Below are 19891 nucleotides of genomic sequence, written 5' to 3'. Positions count from 1 at the left end.
CACTTCCCTTAAGCATGTTCATAAAGCATTTTGAGAAATCAAGAGATGAAAGGCGCTATGTAAGTGCAAAATAATATTATTCAAGACAGTTCAGCAAAGATGCTATAGTTTCTATGGTGATGGAAGGGTTGTGCTAGTTTGAGGTGAACACCCCCAAAGCTACTCTGCTCAATGTCATTATCAACAGAACAATGGAATTTTGACAAAGATGCCATCACTTTATATCGCTTGTATTCTGCTAACTACTTTCTATAAACCAGGTGACAGAAAATGATATAAAGCCACTTATTCTACACAAACCAGTACTTTATCAAAGTTCCGTATTTTACAAGTCATGTTCAAAAAACACACACAAGTTAGCATTTTGTACACAAATGTTTATTTCTCAATTAAACATTCCCTTTAAACACAAGGAATGAATTCTAAATCTTCATAAAGATGAATTAAAAATGAAAGCCCTCCAGAATAGTGTGTGCAATCACTGTGTTCTTGGTCACTACTGGCGTTTACTGTTTAACGTCAAAAACAAAGACAGGTTATTTAAAAATCATGCTACTGGATTTCTAGCTCTTCCTCTATGACCAGTTCTATGCTGATCTGCAATGTTTAAAAGTTTACATCACCAAATCGAAGCAAGTTTAAGGTGTGAACAGCTGTGCATTAAACACAAAATAAACAATAAAGTTACAAGATATAGTCAAGTTCATAACGAATATAGGTGTTCTTATCGTCATTGTAGATTCTTGGGTAATGTGCTATGAGCGCATCCTGTGAACCAATGTAGATGGAGTTGTAAATTTTCCAATACACATCTCTGACTTTCCGGGCTGGGTGAAACAAACCCTAGAATAATTAAAAGGCTACATTATTTCAAGAAATACACAACCTTAACACAACTAACAAACCATAAAGATATGGTTCCAAGCATTTCCCTTTGAGAGAGAAAACAAGATGGCAACTGCACAAAACTGCAGTGGGCAAAGACAAAATCTAATCCTCCCTCCCCTCACAACTGTTCTCCTGTATGGCACAAATACACCCTACTGATAATTAGAAACAGTGACTGAATTCAACTAAAATTACTTTTTTCAATGAGTACTCTTTTAAAAATCTTTGACCTACCTGTAAACAATACTGCAGCATTCTACATGGTCCAATAGCAACTCTCAGACCCTCCAGGGCCCCCATAACTGCCTGAATTACATGGGGAGATGTCTCAAACACATTGGGCCATACATAGTTCAACAAGTGATTCAGTGAATCTTCACAACCAAATCCATAAACCCCAAGTGACATGTGTTGCACCACTGCACTAGCCGTCTGTCTGTGTACAAGGTCCCTGTAACAGAGGCGGAGAAAGCTCTTTGTTAAGATACAGTCTTAGTTCCACAGAAGATACGTGCCTGCCCGTTAGAAACTAAATCACAAATTCAGTGCATGGAATGGATGCAGTCATCCCCACACCTTATGTATCTGATACAGAATGCTTTTAGAGTGACTAATGATTCTACTTGAGAACTTTGCTTTAATGACTCAAACCTCACTATGGCTCAAAAATAAGCCATATTTTTCTTTGGAAGTAATATGAGCAAGAAAGTGGAGCACAGTGTACATTTTATATGCTACTAAAAATGAGGGGACACATGACTCTTACATATGAATGATTAACAGTAATAACTCATTTTAAACTCTGTAAATTTAAAACCTTTGAAAGTAATTCAATACAACAGATAACTAAATTGAGACTAAATCTCTTCCCTTGTAAATTTTTTTTGAAGGTTCATTCAAGAACTCAATTTAGGGAAAGGAAGAGAAGGACCAATAATTTTTTCAAACCCAGAAATAAGAACTCTTATCACCTCCCATGTTTTAAATGAACTTATGTTTTTAAATTATTTATTCATTTTTGGCTGTGTTGGGTCTTCGTTTCTGTGTGAGGGCATTCTCTAATTGTGGCAAGCGGGGGCCACTCTTCATCACAGTGCGCGGGCCTCTCACTATCATGGCCTCTCTTGTTGTGGAGCACAGGCTCCAGACGCGCAGGCTCAGTAGTTGTGGCTCACGGGCCCAGTTGCTCCGCAGCATGTGGGATCTTCCCAGACCAGGGCTCGAACCCGCGTCCCCTGCATTGGCAGGCAGATTCTCAACCACTGCGCCACCAGGGAAGCCCCCTAAATGAACTTATGTTTATGACAAATCATTCAACTGACTACAAGCATCAGATAAAGGGCCTATGAAGGGTATAAAAACAAGTTCACACTCTTTACCCTCAAAGGCAGGAAGAGTACCTTAAAGGTGTAAGAGAAAAAAACACCTGAACTTAGTTACTAGCATCCTTATTTCTCTTATTTATTGTAATAATCTATTAGGCAAAGATTGAAGTGAAGCTGTATTCCTCTTTAATAAATTTCCCAACTAATGTTTCTTGGTATCAGGACTCTATCAATCACTTCAAGCAGTACTTTATCGGTGGTCACCATCTGAATAACTGGGGGCCTGCAGTGGGAATAGTGTGGCTCTGGCAGGCTATGTTCAGTAGTTCAAAAGCCTAAAAGAAACCTCTGCTTCACCTGCCGTAACAAAAAGCTAAAAAGATCAGGTCTCTTTGCCATACCGATAAGCTCATGCTCATCATTTCCTCTAATTATATTTGACTTTAATTTTTAAAACAAAAGTTGATCAGGAATTCCCTGGCGGTCCAGGGGTTAGGACTCAGCACTTTCACCGTAGGGGCCCGGGTTCAATCCCTGGTCAGGGAACTAAGATCCTGCAAGCCACGCGGCGCGGCCAAAAGAAAGGGGCGGGGGGTGAGGTGGGGGGGTGGTGGATTAAAACAGGGAGGGGGCACTTGGAAAAAAAATTGGAGGAGCCACTATAGCATCTCTCTTATTTGGAGATAATAGTCATATTTATAGTTTCATAAAAATCCAGACTAGCAGTCCCTTCTTTAACTACATCACAACAAATAGGTCATGTAATAATTACTTCCATAAGTTCTAAAATAAAAGAAGAATTATAACTATTTTCTTGCATTTAGTTCAAGTCACTTACCTATCCATTAAAGCGTCTTCAAGGAGTGGTGTTACAGCATAAATGTAGTCCTTTCCCATTTCACCAATATATTCAAACAAGAAGGAAAGTGATTTTAACACTCCATTTTGAACATTCAGTTCAGGAACTCTGTATTCATTCATTAAGGCAGGTAGTACTGTGAAGGGTGAACATGTTTCAGCAACAATAGCTATTGCTACAGTGGTACAAACTCTGTTCTGCCTTTCCTGAACTTTGAGGTTGTTTAAAAGTGTAGCCAATACATCATGAGGGCTGGAAAAAAATAAATGTTTCAGGAAACTGTTAGTTTACAAGTCAAAATTTTTTCGGAGGGAAGAAAAATAATCAAAGGAATGAAACTTCATGGTAAGTAATTACTGGGAACTTAGTAATTTTATGCTAAAATGCAATACTTTCAAGTCACTGGCATTACGGTCTCTACTTAAGAACTTCATTTAAAGTGTTCATTTTAATGAAAAAATTCAAACGGCTTCACTTTCAAATATAATTTACAGTCTTTACTATATTTCCTGAAACAAAAAGAAATTTCATTAAATGTTTAGACTGAATAATTCTTTGAGTGGTCAGAACATGGCCACTAGATCTAGGCAACCTTACAGGAGTATCCAAACTGTGGTCTCCCATGCCACAACACACAAAATCTGTTTTCCAAAATCTTCCCTCCCACACACCTTTACCACATTTATTCTCCTTCTTTAAGCATTTATTCTACCACAAATTTAAAGGGACATAGGAACTAAAAAGTTAACAACAGCTATTCATTGCAAACTTGTTGACTACATCACAGATGAAAAAATATTATTGCTACCAAAAGGCAGGTGGGGTGACTCTAAATAATCCAACTTTTGTTATGTTTTATTGCTTGAAAATATTTAGTTATTAAGCCACATGTACGTAAGTATCTCATATTCTACAATGACTGTTTCTTCTAGTTTGGTTCTGGTGGAGTAGAAGCAAATAACCATAGGTTATCTAATAAAATAGCTATCATTCAGTTGTCTGTAGATTAATTTTAGAAAAATATTTTTAAAACACATAAAGCATTAACATGAAAACTGAATTATGTTAATTGCTTTACTAAGAACTGGCCTTAATATTTTAAGCAATATCCTAAAAGGACCAACAAAATTTGAAATTATTCTGAAATGGTACTGTTTCCCTCTTCTGAAAATAGTGAAGTGTGTCTAAATGAAATTTTAAACTGTTCCATCTATTTTAATTCAATTTAACATTTAAGAAAGCATTTCAAAAACTGAAGGTCAGTGGTTAAAGTCTATTCTAAAAAAAATAAAGTCTATTCTAACTGCATTAATTACGTTACCTTGCCTTAAAAGAGATTCTACAGAAATAGAAGCATCTTTTAACACTACAATGGGTCTATTACAAAGTATATAAAAAAAAAAATACACAGAAGTAAATAATACTCACCCAATGGCCTTTGCAATATAACCAAATGTGTTGACTGTGGCTCTACGAATAGCTTTTTTGTGAGCTTTTAAGAGCTCTAAAAGCTCAAAGCAAATCCTCATCCATTCTCTTGCAGACACATATTCAGCTCCCCTAGTTTAAAAAAAAAAAAAAAAAGTTAAATTTTTTGTGACAATAAATTTTAAAAGGTCAATCTGCAAATTCAGTTCTCAAAACATGATTACCAATTCATTTTAAGCATTAAAAAAATTATTACTTTTTAGAAAGGATGGTTTAGTTTTAAAAATATACTGCCACTCCCTCGTTACCATTCAAACTTGAAAACACTACTGAAATATTAGCCTGACCATATATACTTACATTAGCAACAATAAGCAAATTTGCAAAGTGAATAAAAAGTGGCTAAACGTGAAAACCAATACCGCTTATTAAAATGTTTAGGTAATCTGCTTACCTATCAGCAATACGTCCAACAAGATCAATACAATTCTCTTGTACTTTTTCATGCCTATTCTTTAAGATGGGGGTGAGTCTAGGCAGCAGATCTTTAATTGGTGGAGTCATCTTATGCATACCTATTTAACAGAAGTCAAACACACTATCAATTAACATGTGAACTGCAACCTTTGTTCATTTTACCTTTTATTTAACAATGTAATATACGTGACTAGGCATAAATACAAACTTACAGCTGCCTATGAAAGAAAAAGCCCCAGCTTCTGATCAAACGCAGAATTTTTAACTTTTTATTAACAACTTCTGATTATGCATAAAAATGAAAGAAATTAGTGAAGTGATTTAAAGAATGATGGATACTCAACAACAAAAAAAAGTTTTATTTGGTTCTGAAATGTATTTGTACACTGACATTTAAATATGGGGACAGCTTATGTTCCGGCCATACACAACAATATAAGCCAGAGGTAGACATGTAAATTAAAGCAAAATTTTCCAGAAAGGGCCCCCTTACCCTTTAACTGCAAAACAAACAGATCTCCAGTCTCCCTGCAATGCAGGGCATACTTGGATGGTATTTACACCTATGAAGAGAGAAAAAAGGAGGCAGCTGGCAGGGGCTCTTGCTCTAACTAGAACTGCTTGCTCTGATTCTCTCTCCATTGCTTTTCCCATGTTTCTCTGACCAACAATATGGTTTACAATTCCCTGCAAACCAGAGCCCCACAAGTGGCCAAGTAACTGATTTTTGGCAAGTATCTCCAAGTAGAGAGAGAGGAAAGGGCTGAACTGGGGATTATATGTAAATGCAATGGTTCGAAGACCTCCTATACTGCATAAAAACCCCTTACTAAAATGAGAAAAATAGTGGCTATCACAGCCAGCTATTTCAACCTCCTGATAGGTTATTTCTGTCCCTCTAAACTCCGTAGAAGTTACTTTTGCAATAGTTACATTCACTTAAAATGAAGGATAAAACAGGAGACTGTTTGTTTGTTCCATCATAATGCCCTTAAAGAGGAAAAGCTTTGTTCTCCACACCCAAGAGCATTTGTAATACACCGCTGTTTTAACTTTGGGTAAAAAACTGAAAGGACAGTTTAAAAGAATTGGATTTAAATAAAAATGAGATCACTTGATCAATTCACTTTTCTCTCTGGTTATTGTTCCTTGAACTTAATAGCAAGCAGGAAAACCTACCATAACCATTTACTAATTCAAGGTTGAATAAATATATAATATAAAACTTTAGAGTTCTCTCCACCCACCACCTCCTCTCCCATGTATTTCAGGTGAGACAATTTTTTTAGGGCCCTCTATCCCATGACATCAAAGTTTTTTGAGTTGTGACTACTTCCTCCTCTCTTGCAGGTCCTAACCTTGCCCTCTTTCTCTCTTTTAAAGTAAAATATAAATAGATTTGGGGGAGATAAGATTCTTGTGACATCCCAACTTAACTGTAATTTTCAGTGATTAAAAAAAAAGTATCAGACATCATTAGTCAACTCCTAAATAGGATTCTATTTTACTTTCAAAAAACCAAAGAAACTTTAAAATACAGAACAAAAAATTCTTACATGACCAACAAATTCCATACCTATTACATTTACAATGGCCTTCAGTGCTCCAAGAATGCTGCCCAATACTTCAGGGTACTCTTCGCCCAAATACTCATACAAAACAACACCCAAGTGCCCCATCAATTTTTCCTGTAATAAAAAAATAATAATGATGCAATGTTACTGTTTACATTACTCCTTTTGGTGAAGAAATAAGAATCTGATATAAAAGTTTACCTCTTGACAAGTCTTCATGACAACAGCCGTTCGAGAGATCAAGTCAGCTGCCTGTTGCCTAACTTTTGCTGATTTGTTATTTAAACGCCACAAAACTGTACCGCAGATCTGAGGCAAGTACGGTTTGACTCGTTTGCCAAGAGCATTGACCACTGTGCCAAAGCCGTTCAACATTACTGAGTCCTTAAAAAAAAAAAAAAAAAAAAAAAAGCCAACTTAAATTTAAAAACTACATTCAATGTGAACAAGAATTCAGTTTGTAACAACAGTTGAAATATACTTATATTCCGTTTCCAAAAATCTAATCTAAAAATTTGAGGTAGAATACTTCTTTGTAGCCAACTGTATGAGAACATGAGCATTTAAAAATTATTTCAAATTTAATTACTCTTTGGTGATAATATTTACTTGAAAATATGTTTTACAAATATGAAAGTCAGTGGCAACTTGCCTAATAATTAGTATCATTACCTCTGTAGTCTGTTCTTGAAAAGCATAAAGAATACCATCAATCAGTTGTTCTTCAAGTTTATGATCAATATCTGCTGCTCCCAAGTTGCCCATAATTTTCTCAATTGTCTCCATCACCATTTTTCTGTACTGTTCAGCTTCATCCTTCAGATCATCCACAATCCTGGATATAATTTCTGCTGCACCTACTTTGTTTGCCAACTCCACAGTAGTATCAACTAACTAAAAAGAGGAGGAAAAATCATTTAATTTACTGCTTTTCCAAGGAAATAAAGAGACATCATGAAAATGGAATATTCTAAAGATACTATTTAGCTAGTAAGCATGCTGAGAACAGATGGCTCCTACTATTAAAACTTTAAGAAAAAGGTGGCCAAAAAAATTTAAATATGAGTCTAAGTCAAGGGGATTTAAGGTTAAGATTGTATTCATGCTTCACCTAGCCAGATTAAGCAGTTCATTTACTAGACAAAAATGTCAATTCATAGTTGGCTATTTATCCTAGAATACAAAAGCAAAATGGAAGTTAACTGGCTGACTAAAATCCATCTCCTTTCACAATCAAGCACAAACAACCTGTGAGGTTCTCAAGGCAAAAAATAACTTATGTAATATGCATTCAAACTGACTAAAGGATCAGTTGAAAGAATTTTTGAAAATATTTTTTATGATACAAGCTTACCTGCCGGTAATTTCTTCTATCCAAAGCCATTCTGTGTTGCCAGAAGTGTTTAAAAAAAGGAGGAAGGATCTCTGTTTTAATGTAGTTTGCTTCTACACCATCTGTTCCACAACACTGCTTTACCACCTAAAATGTTAAAAAATAATAATAGTAATCATAGTCCTGGTTTAATATATAATAGTTTCTTTTTTTTTTAATGATATAAAATTCTCTTTGAACCATGAAACACATTTAGATTAACAAATCTGGAACAACAACAATCTGGAACAATTACCTTCAGCACAATTTTCTTCATTTCTTCATCAGGAGATTGGAATTCTCGAATAAGAATTAACATCACTTCTCTAGTATAGTAGTTGGCATATTCTGCATCCATGAGAGGAATAAGATATCCAATAGCCTTTAAGAAAGCGGCCAGACCCTATTTTAAAATAAAAAATATATATATACTTAGTAAATTAGATTTACGTCACTTGAACTTTCAATGAGTAGAAATAAAAAGAAAAATGAAATCAAACTGGTGAATCTACCTTTCCTCTGTGTTGGCGGATACCCTTCCATAGAGGCTTTAACACAGAATCAAAAGATTCGATACCATAAGGAGTTGCTGCTTCAGCCAAGGCAGCAATGGCCAAAGCACTAATGGTCCGAACTTTCTGCTGCTCATCCACAAGACCTATAAAAAACCAAACACAAGTTCTAACTAAGCAACATTACCTAACTTCCATAGCATCATCCAGATTCTAGCAATATATCTAATCATTTAGTCAAACTGCAGAATCTGTTCCCATTAGACAAAATTAGGCAAAAGCCAGTATGAACCACAGCCTTACTAGCAGCTAATATTACAAATCCAATCATAAACTATATGGTGTTTATGTAGTTTACCTTCCATTTCTCTCTCCAAAAATCAGTGGCCTAAATTTCAGGAAACCTGTCTTACAAAAGACAAAGTTATGCTACAACTTACCATGTTCAATGATTTCAACTAAACTTCTGAGATGTGGCAAGATGGCACAGCCCATGAGAATAGCTATTTGCTGTACAATTTTTATACCAGTGTGTCTTGCTTGCCAGGACTTCTTGCTTTTGCACACAGCTTTTAAGAAAGGCAATAATGAAGGAATGCCCAGGGCAGAGGCTACCACAGCAAAAGCTCTAGCTGTTGTGTTACGGACATACTCATCCATGTTATCTATATCAGGTCTCATGGTAGAGATCATAGTAGCCAGACCAGCAGCCTAAAAGTTTAAGAAAAAAGCAACAGTCATGAGTTGATAACATTAACCCTCAACCATTTCATTCTAAAATCAAATAATCCTATCAACATATATAAAACTTTCTTCTCCAGAAATATAAATACCTTTGCCAAATTAGAAATAATCTCTCGGCCTTCCACTCTAGCATAGTAATCCTCATCAATCAACAATGGTTCAATGACCACTAGGATCTGAAAAAGAGAAGGAGCTACATTTTCACAGCAATTACTGATGCAATGCTCAAGTAACAGTACATGTAAGGGAATTTATAATTACCAGGACTTTGTTAATCAAGGGACAAATTAAGAATTTTAATCACACAACTTTAAACCCCACATAAAGATGAGTATTTGGGAGCACTGTTAACCACACAGACTATAAAATACACACAGTACACACACACACACACACACACACACGCCCATCTGCATTTTACAATTCTAAACCATAATTACCATCAGCAAAAAGATGGTTCTTAGTACTAAATGGCATGGTATAGAAACATACATTTTCTCGTTCTAATATCAATAAAAGCAAATTTTAAAATATGAATATGAACCCCCTATATAAGATGGCAAAAAGTTACATCTATTTACACATGTATTTGTGTACGTATCCTTGTGCAAAGAAAAAGGTCTGGGAGGGCATGTAAATTTAACATTGGTTAACTGAATATCTTTAAAGAGGTTGAAATTTCCCTTTTTATTGTGAATGTGTAACATCAGTTGTTACTTTTTTAGAATTTTTAAATTTCACAAATACACTTAATAATAAGCTGGTAAAAAAAAAATCCACTAATTCCTTTTACATTAAAAAATATCAAACCATTAGAAACACAAATTGAGAACAAACCTTGTGCACATATGGTCGAACTAAGTCATCAAGTTTGTATAATATTCTATCAATAACTTTTACAAGCAAATGACGCTCTTGATCCTCAAGTGTAGGCGACATCAGCAGAGGAAGAATCTGATTAAACAAAGGACCAGCTCCAAATTCACGAGCTTTATCAGTAATCTGACGCAATGCAGCCTGGAAGAAAAAAGAGTAATAGGCATATTTATTATAAGCATGAGAAAATTAATTACTCCACGGTTTTCTGTAACTGAATATTTTAGTGTAAACTTCAGACATTTTACATAGAGTAGCATGAGTTCATTCCCATCAAAATTACTCTGAAGTCTGAACTCTTGCGATAAAGGTTCAATGTTTTCAGTTAACTCAAAAAGGGTAATTGAATGCTGGAGAGTGTGTGGAGAAAAGAGAACCCTCCTACACTGTTGGTGGGAATGTAAGCTGGTGCAGCCACTGTGGAAAACAGTATGGACGTTCCTCAGAAAACCAAAAATAGAGTTACCACATAACCCGGCAATCCCACTCCTGGGCATATATCTGGACAAAAATATAATTCAAAAAGATACATGCACCCCCCCCCCACCATGTTCATAGCAGCAATATTCACAATAGCCAAGATATGGAAAACACCTAAATGACCATCAACAGATGAATGGATAAAGATGTGGTGCATATATACAACTGAATACTACTCATCCATAAACAAGAATAAAATACAGTAAGTCCCCTACATACGAACCTTCAAGTTGTGAACTTTCAAAGATGCGAACATGCCCCTGTATGCCAGCTGTTGTACTGTACTACTGTACTTTTCAAGGTACTGTACTGTAAGATTAAAACTTTTATTTTTTGTTTGTTTTTTATGTATTATTTGTGTGAAAAGTATTATAAACCTATTACAGTACAGTACTATATAGCTAGCCAATTGTGTTAGTTGGGTTACCTAGGCTAACTTTGTTGGACTTAAGAACAAATTGGACTTATGAATGCACTCTCAGAACGGAACTCATTAGTATGTAGGGGACTTACTATAATGCCATTTGCAGCAACATTTGGATGCAACTAGAGATTATCATACTAAGTGAAGTAAGTCAGAAAGAGAAAGACAAATACCATATGATATCACTTGCATGTGGAATCTAAAATACGACACAAATGAACCTATCTATAAAACAGAAACAGAATCAAGGACATAGAGAATAGACTGGTGGTTGCCAATGGGGAGAGGGGTGGGAGAGGGCTGAACTGGGAGTCTGGGATTAGCAGATGCAAACTGGTATATATTGAGTGGATAAACAACAAGGTCCTACTGTATAGCACAGGGAACTATATTCAATATCCTGTAATAAACCATAATGGAAAAGAATAGGAAAAAGAATGTATATATATGTATAACTGAGCCACTTTGCTGTACAGCAGTAATTAACACAACATTGTAAGTCAACTATACTTCAATAAAAAATAAATTTAAAAAAGAGAGTAATTTAATAGAAAGAGTCACAGAGTATAATATAAAACTCCTTAACTTCTCCTAAAGGATCAACCACCTTCAAGCCACATATGATACTAATACCCCACATAATTCCACTAATTACATTACAATCTTCAGCATATTTTAAAGGCTCTGATGATAAAATGGAGAATCTCTAAAATTATAATGAACATGATGATTTAATAAACTGGTACTTACTTTTCTCATTGGAGGTGTTCCATTCTTAATTTTTAAAAGCAACTTCATTATTTTTCTCTCTTTTTGCTCTTCTGGACTAAGTGTTGATTCATCAACATCAACCTAACAGTAAAAAGTAAAAAAATTTAAAGGTTAGTGGAGATACTATGACTTGTAACTTCTAAATAAAAAGTAATATTTTATTTCTGGTATTATCACTTACCAAAAGTTTATCAAAGTACTGAATATCATCAGGTTTTAAAAATGGAAGATTTCCAGATGGTTGGTCATTAACACTTTTCATAGTTCTATCTTCAGTTTGCATGTGGAAACCTGTCATACCACCCAAAGGTGTTGGAGTTGCTGTCAGCTTTCGAGCTGGAGTTCGAATAGGAACATAACCAGCTGGAGGGGGAAGTACCTAATACAGTTAAAAGACAGTTTAGGATTTTCTTAACTTTACATAGTAAATAATAACAAAAATGAATAATATTTGCAGTTAAGATGCTTTTTTCTTAGAGGCAAGAATTAATTAACATCAATCCCATTTTTCTATCTTATTTATAAGTTTAAAATATACAAGTATTACTATTTCTCATCAAATTTAAATTTAAATTAAGTGTATTAGAAGTGTGGGGAAATGAGGAGATACATGAAGTGGGCTTACAAATTCTGATCACTTTCAAACATTAGTCTATATAAACATGTTGGTGAACCAATGTCATATAAATGGAAATAAGCTCAAAGTGCACATGATGTATAAAAGATTATATTTTAGGAATAAATTAAAAATAATGCATGTAAACCTCTACGAAAACAAATCTTAATATTTAAGTCTTTCTACAAAAATGAGTGACTGCATAAAAAAACCAAAATATTCACCAAAGCCCTGTAAATACACACCGTTTGACTAAACCCAAAAAATTCACTCAAGAGTCACAAAAGAGGGCTTCCCTGGTGGTGCAGTGGTTGGGAATCCGCCTGCCAGTGCAGGGGACATGGGTTCGAGCCCTGGTCCAGGAAGATCCCACATGCCGCGGAGCAGCTAGGCCCCTGCACCACGGCTGCTGAGCCTGCGCTCTAGGGCCCGCGAGCCACAGCTGCTGAAGCCCACGTTACCTGGGGCCCGTGCTCCGCAACAAGAGAAACCACCGCAGTGAGAGGCCCGCGCACTGCAACGAAGAGTGGCCCCCACTCACCGCAACTAAAGAAAGCCCGCGCGCAGCAATGAAGACCCAGTGCAGCCAAAAATAAATTAATTAATTAATTAAAAAAAGAAAAAAGAAAAAAGATGTAATGACTATCCTCTTAGGAAAAAAAGAAGAAAAAACTTGTATTAGAAAAAAAAAAAGATTCGCAAAGGAGGATTTTCCCCCTCCTACTGATAAACAAATCAATGAATGCAATTGTGACAGACACTTAGCCAGTCAATAGTAGGCTGGAGAGTGACTATACCCACAGCATTACACGGAGGGTACAAGAAGTTATAATGCAGTAAATTCATGCATACTTGAAAAAAATACTCTAATACAAACCTAATGAGGGGGTAGGGGGAAATACATACATAAAAACTGTTAAAAAAGCAATAAGCATTGGCAGAAAAGGCTCTGTAAAGGCCATCAAATGACTTAGGTTCCAGCCCTGGTTATAACATCAGCTATATGACCACTTTTAGACCCGCAAAAGGTCCTTGGGGGTTTCCCTGGTGGCGCAGTGGTTGAGAGTCTGCCTGCTAATGTGGGGGACACGGGTTCAAGCCCTGGTCTGGGAAGATCCCACATACCGCGGAGCAACTGGGCCCGTGAGCCACAACTACTGAGCCTGCGCGTCTGGAGCCTGTGCTCCGCAACGAGAGGCCACGATAGTGAGAGGCCCGCGCACCGCGATGAAGAGTGGCCCCCCCAAAAAAAAAAAAAAAAGTCCTTGAGTAACAGGTACCTAGAAGATTTTAGAGTTCAAAATGAACTTCAAGTTGCTATGGTAAAGAGAGAACATAACATTCTTCGTGTCCACTGGCAACCCATGAACTAACTACAAAAGATTTTGTGAGACACCAAGTAAAATAACCATGATCTAATGTTGGAAACGAAATATACTTGGAAACAGCTAAAGAATGAAATGGCCGTAGTAAATTTGAGCAAGGCCAATGCAAACTTGACCAGTTAGCATTTTCAAAGAATATTTAAAATAAAATCCAGGGAATTCCCTGGTGGTCTAGTGGTTAGGACTCGGAACTTTCACTGCCGGGGCCCGGGTTCGATCCCTGGTTGGTGAACTCAGACCCTGCAAGCCACGCAGCGTGGCCAAAAAAAATCCATATCCTAAAAACCACCACACTCATATTCACTGTTTTTACCTTATATCCTTCTGGGAACATAGCATCTAATTCTTCATCAGACAATGGGCGATTTCTCTCATCAATTTCTCTCTCCCACCGCCAAGCCTGAAGCTGTTCAGGAGTCATACTCATTATGTGACCTACCAAAAAAGCAAATTTCTGTAACAATCTCTGTAGTGCAAGACTTTTATCATTACACAGATCCTTGGGATATAAAACAGTTAAAATCAATTCTAACATTTAATTGTTTACATTATAAACTCAAACCAAGACTTTTTACATCCTGTTATTCTTGCTAAAAATAGGCATTAATGGCACACAGAAAAACCACGAAGAAAAAATTCAAAATACTAACAAGGGGAAAAAATTATTTCCAATGATAAAGTTTCTACCTGGAGTAGGGGTAGCCATGTTCATGGCTGGCGTGCCAATTGGTGTCTTTCCAGGGGTCAGAACAGGAGTGCTTCCACCCATCTGACTAGCTGGTGTTTCATCCCAACGTGATTTTCTTTTACTGGCTCCAGGAGTTGGTGTTTCACCAATGGAATCTCCACCTCGATCTGTTCGAGGAGTCTCAGCCCATCCACTTCCATGTCCAGGAGTATCTTTAAAGAAAAAGAGTGAATAAGCCTAAAATTTTAACCACTGTCAAAAAATGACTATTTTCAGACAACTAACATACTCAAACTGACCAACTTCAGAGGATATTCCTAAAATGGAGACACATTTAAGTTTTAATGTTTCATTTCATATTTATTCTCCTTGACTGTATCTTTTCCACGGTTTACTAAAACAATAAATGGTAACCATTGAGGAACAGGAAAACAGAGCAAAGGATTTTTTCAACCACCCACAACATCACAACCCAGAGACAGCCACTTCATGTATCTTGGGCCACCTTTCATTTCTCCATGGAGTGAGATTACTCTGCATGCACCATTCTATACTGCCTCTCTCATCCATTATATTTTTTTCCGGGTTTTTTTGGGCTGCGCCGTGCAACCTGTGGGATCTTAGTTTTAGTTCCCCGACCAGGGATGAAACCCGGGCCCCTTAAGTGAAAGCACCAAGTCCTAACCACTGGACCACCAGGGAATTCCCTACATTACATGTTAAGCACTCTGCCCTATCATTAAAAATTCTTTATAAAATTTTAATATAGCAGATGTAATGTTAAATCTTAACTTCCCAATGCTAATCTCATAAACAGTTAATGAAATACAGCTTTAGAGAGTTTACACAAAAAACAAGATATTTAGGCAAATTTACACAGACAGAAAGTAAATGAGAGGTAACCAGAGGCTGGGAGGAGAGAGAATGGAGAGTTATTGCTTAATGGGTACAGTTTTTGTTTGGGATGATGAGAAAGTTCTAGAAATGAATAAAGGTAATGGTTGCACAACACTGTGAATATACTTAATGCCACTGAACTGTACACTTATAATGGTTAAAATAGTAAATTTTATGTTACATATTTATACTACAATAAAAAACAGGTTATGGCCTACAAACTTTACTTTCTCCTAATGTTCTTCCTAAAATAAATCTTAAACATCTTTAAGAAGGGAAAAGAATTAGGTACATCATCTGCTCAGTTCTTTATCTGTCCCGAAAGCATCTGGTTATTTATGTCTTCCTAGGACCAGAGAGAACAGATTTTGGCCATAAACACACCACTCATCAAATCAACATTTTACCCACACACACACCCAAACTCCACTAGAAGTACCTCTTTCTGTTTTGGGGGTCTCATCCCATCTGTTTTTACGAGCACTGGAAGTTGCACCTCCATGGCCTGGTGTCGCGTGGCCTGGTGTATCGCCTCGTCCAGGGGTAGCAGCTCCCGCAGGTGTGTGACTAGGTGTAGGATCCCATATTTTTGAGCCTGGGGTTGCTCCAGGAGTCTCACTTCCTTTTGCACGACCTGGTGTCTCATCCCATCTTAAGGAAGGGGTATGTCCAGGGGTCTTAACAGAGCAAAAAAAAATTTATTTCATACACCCACATAAGAATTAGAAAACCTATTAGGCAAACAAAAAAATTAAATGTTTTAGTTCATAATTAAGAGAATAGATTATCCTTCTGCTTAAAAGATACCTACTTTCTAGCAAATATGTTTATGACAAAAAACAACTTATTTAATTTGGAGCAATGAAAAAAGCCCTAATTTAAAAAACAATGTATTTTGGGTAATAATCTTGGTTACGCCACTAACGGCCCCGTAACTTTGGGAAAACATTAAGGTTTCTCTGTCAAGAGCTCAAGAATTTCAGCTTTAATTATATCAGCACATCTCAAAACTGGGGCTTAGAGACAGAGACTCATGAGTTCCCACTAAGAATATTTTTGCTTTTGTTCAATTTTGTGTGTGTTTAATTAATTTAAGCATGTTTTGGATCACCTGGGTAATTATAACTAGATACTGCCACATAATTTCAAATCCTTGAGAAGAGGTTATATTTCTAATCACATCTATAATAATATTACTCTAACTGATGCTGGCAAGATTAGTGAAAAAAGATTAGAAGTTGACTTAAATGATCGAAGGTTCCATGGTAGTGGAATAGAGACAAGTAGTGAGCAATATAGGAAATCAAACAGAATGTGAAAGGAAAAGAACCTGCAGAGTTCAGACAATATCATATCAAAAACAGCAGGTGAATTTAGTGAAGCAAAACAAAATCTGTATTTAAATAATTCTGTAAGTTTTGTAGTATACTTTTACATATTTCTTTTAAAGTTGGATGCTCTGTCCAACCCAAGAGTTCTATTTAGCTCCATGTTTGCAAGTAAGACTCAGTATTTTTTCCTTTCAAAAGATTCTAGGGCTTCCCTGGTGGCGCAGTGGTTGAGAGTCTGCCTGCCAATGCAGGGGACACGGGTTCGAGCCCTGGTCTGGGAAGATCCCACATGCCGCGGAGCAACTAGGCCCGTAAGCCACAACTACTGAGCCTGCGCGTCTGGAGCCTGTGCTCCACGAGAGGCCGCGATAGTGAGAGGCCCGTGCACCGCGATGAAGAGTGGCCCCCGCCTGCCTCAACTAGAGAAAGCCCTCACACAGAAACGAAGACCCAATACAGCCAAAAATTAATTAATTAATTATTTTTTAAAAAGGGGAAAAAAAAGAAGTCTCTGAAGCCACAGATGAATACAGACCAATTAAATCAGACCTCTGGGGGTGGGGCCCGGCACTGGTATTAAAAAAAAAAAAAAGATTCTATATATTACTCAGGGTTGAGAAATTCTCAGTTAGATGAGTAAAGAACATAAATTGTTCAAAAGTTTCATTTTTAGCAACTGCTCTTCCTGCTCAATCAGGTAGGAAAAAATGCTTCCTAGTATCCACTGTAATTCCCACAGTCATAATTAAGATGGAGTTGTGTTAAATGAGAAGCGTGAAAGAAAACATGGTCTGAATCTCTATAGTTTTTATGAGATAGACATCAACTCTTGGGTCTCCATTTCAGTTAAACAGATACCAGAAGGACAAGTTTCTCTTTCTGTTTTTAAAATTTGCACTGAATGTCAGTTTTTAAAATTTGCACTGAATGTCAACCACAGAATTTAAGTTAGTAATAACATATTATACAGAACCAAATCCTCTCATATATCAGCAAGCAAATGGGAAGCCCTCAAGATCTAAAACTAAACTGTTTGGAAATTATGTGCTAGGTTTAGTGTATCTCAATTCTGGGTTTGGGAAAACAATGCCATGGCCTGACACATTTTTCCTTATTTGTAAATAAATCTGCAGTAGCCTATGCTAGAGTCAACAGTGACTTAGACTAGGGTGGTGGGGTCATGAAAAGTGGGTAGATCCTGAATATATTTAAAGGTGGGGCCAACAAAATGCATCTGTGGATAGGATGCCAGGGAAGAGAGTAAGAGGAGTACAGGATGACCCTGAAATGATTTCTAAGGGTTTGGTTTGAGCCAATAGACATGGGAGCAGGCTGGAGGGAGTGAGTACAGAAAATCAATTTTATTATAAATACTGATTCTGAAATGCCTATCAAATACATATCAAAGTAAATGTGTCAGGTCTGAGGAGCAGAGAAGTAGGGATGGATTTGTAAATTTGGGATTTGTCTTATAAAGATAGTATGTAAAGACAGGAGTGAGATCCTAGGGAGTTAGTTTAGATGCAAAAGAGATCTGAGGACTGAGCATTAGAGTACCCCAAATTTAAGGAAGCTGAGGAAGATCCAGCAAACAAGACTAAAAAGCAGCAGTCACTGGAAGTGAGTATTAGGAGAATCAAGAAAGACTGAAGCCCAGAGGCTAGGAAAGAAAAGGGTATCAAGGGACTTCCCTGGTGGTCCAGTGGTTAAGACTCTGTGCTTCCAAAGCAGGGGGCGTGGGTCCAATCCCTGGTTGGGGAACTAAGATCCCACATGCCATGAGGCGCAGCCAATAAATAAATAAGTAAATAAATAAATAAATCTTTTTGGTTTAAGAGGGTATCAAAGAATGTCGAATGCTACTGATATGCTGCGTAATATGAGGGTTGAGACTTATCTTTGGATTTAGCAACAAGGAGGTTAAGTCATCTTGACAAAAGAGGATTTGGTGGAGCGGTGCAGGCAAAAGCACCAGAGCACAAGTATAGATACACAACTCATTCAAAGCATTTTGTGGTAAAAAGAGAAAGAAATGGGATGGTAGCTGGAAGGGGAAGTAATTAAGGGTCAAGAGATTTCTTGTGGTATCTTCTTTTTTTTTTTTTTAAAGATGAAGATCAGTAAAATGTGTTTGCTGATGATAATAATCTAGAGTACAGAGAAAAAAACTGATGTTACATGAGAGTCCTTGAGTAATAAGAGATGGGAAATGGCACATAAGCAGATGGGTTAGCTTTAAATGGTCAACCTGTACCAACAGTTCATATCATAAGAGAAGGAAAAGCAGAGTAGATGAGAACATATACAGGCATACCAGTAGATTTCACAGTGGGAATATGTATACTTTTTTCTTTTTAATTGTTCTTATTTGGGGTGAGAGGGAAATAGAAAGCAACGTCATAAACTAAAAAGGAAGCAGCTAAGGAGGTACTAAAGGTTTCACAGAGCATAAACAATTCATCTGAAGGAGAGGGGGACAGAGTTATTGCTTAATGATCACAGAGTTTCCTTGAAGTGATGAAAAAGTTTTGAAAATAAATCATGGTGGTGCTTGACGCACATTGTGTCATCAATACCACCGAACTGTACACTTAAAAATGGTTTAAAATGGCAAATTTTATATACATTTTACCACCAAAAAAAAGTTTCTAGGAAAATCAACTGACGAAGGAAACGCAGTCGCGTTATGTATCTGACACCTGTGGTCAGAGATTTAAATTATCCATCTAAAAAATGAGGAAGACCACTGTGTTATACTCAACCTCCACATAATGTGACATACTTACATATCTATAACTAATATTCCAAAAGGAACACTCCTTTACCCTTTATGTTATGAACTGAACTATGTCTCCACCAAAAGTCATGTCGAAGCCCTTATCCTCACTGTAACTGTACTTGGAGATGGGGCCTTTAGTGAGGTAATGAGGCTAAATGAGGTCACAAGGTTGGACATGAATCTGATAGGACTGGTGTCCTTATAGGAAAAGAGACACCAGAGCTCCCTCGCTCTTCCCATGTGTGCAAAAGCCTCCTGAGGACACAGCAAGAAGGCAGATGTGTGCAAGCCAGAAAGAGAGCTCTCACCAGACACTAACCCTGTTGGCACCTTGATCCAGAACTGTGAGAAAATGTCTTCTGTTTAAGGTACCCAGTCTCTGGTTATCTTGTTGTGTCAACAAAACCAGACTAATATATTCCATGAGAAAAATAAATTTAAAACAGTAATAATAAAAAATAATAA

At 36.8% G+C, this 19891-nt stretch overlaps 1 protein-coding gene across 4 annotated transcripts in view; it reads right to left on the bottom strand.

The window, feature by feature from the left end:
- Positions 1 to 356: 356 nt before the first annotated feature.
- The window catches only part of SF3B1 (splicing factor 3b subunit 1), a 36787-nt gene continuing 17252 nt past the window's right edge, over positions 357 to 19891 (bottom strand). For 2 of the 4 annotated variants that reach the window (XM_082397310.1, XM_082397312.1), the window contains 19 exons: positions 15756 to 15993; positions 14419 to 14631; positions 14045 to 14166; positions 11912 to 12109; positions 11710 to 11811; positions 10017 to 10196; positions 9269 to 9355; positions 8876 to 9146; positions 8436 to 8581; positions 8180 to 8326; positions 7906 to 8031; positions 7224 to 7445; positions 6753 to 6935; positions 6554 to 6665; positions 4955 to 5075; positions 4501 to 4632; positions 3052 to 3324; positions 1123 to 1339; positions 357 to 843 (listed from right to left, as the gene is read on the bottom strand). In XM_082397310.1, coding sequence (XP_082253436.1) covers positions 685 to 843; positions 1123 to 1339; positions 3052 to 3324; positions 4501 to 4632; positions 4955 to 5075; positions 6554 to 6665; positions 6753 to 6935; positions 7224 to 7445; positions 7906 to 8031; positions 8180 to 8326; positions 8436 to 8581; positions 8876 to 9146; positions 9269 to 9355; positions 10017 to 10196; positions 11710 to 11811; positions 11912 to 12109; positions 14045 to 14166; positions 14419 to 14631; positions 15756 to 15993 — 3249 coding nt within the window. In that variant the 3' untranslated portion in view covers positions 357 to 684. Of the gene's footprint in view, positions 844 to 1122; positions 1340 to 3051; positions 3325 to 4500; positions 4633 to 4954; positions 5076 to 5470; positions 5541 to 6553; positions 6666 to 6752; positions 6936 to 7223; positions 7446 to 7905; positions 8032 to 8179; positions 8327 to 8435; positions 8582 to 8875; positions 9147 to 9268; positions 9356 to 10016; positions 10197 to 11709; positions 11812 to 11911; positions 12110 to 14044; positions 14167 to 14418; positions 14632 to 15755; positions 15994 to 19891 lie in introns of all 4 variants that reach the window. The other 2 variants (XR_014246125.1, XM_082397311.1) reach the window with 2 other exon arrangements.

This window comes from Balaenoptera borealis, assembly GCF_965194805.1.
Source record: "Balaenoptera borealis genome assembly, chromosome: 6".
Lineage (NCBI taxonomy): Eukaryota > Metazoa > Chordata > Mammalia > Artiodactyla > Balaenopteridae > Balaenoptera > Balaenoptera borealis.
The sequence above is the reverse complement of the archived record's forward strand: the minus strand, read 5'-3'. Positions and strand labels throughout refer to the sequence as shown.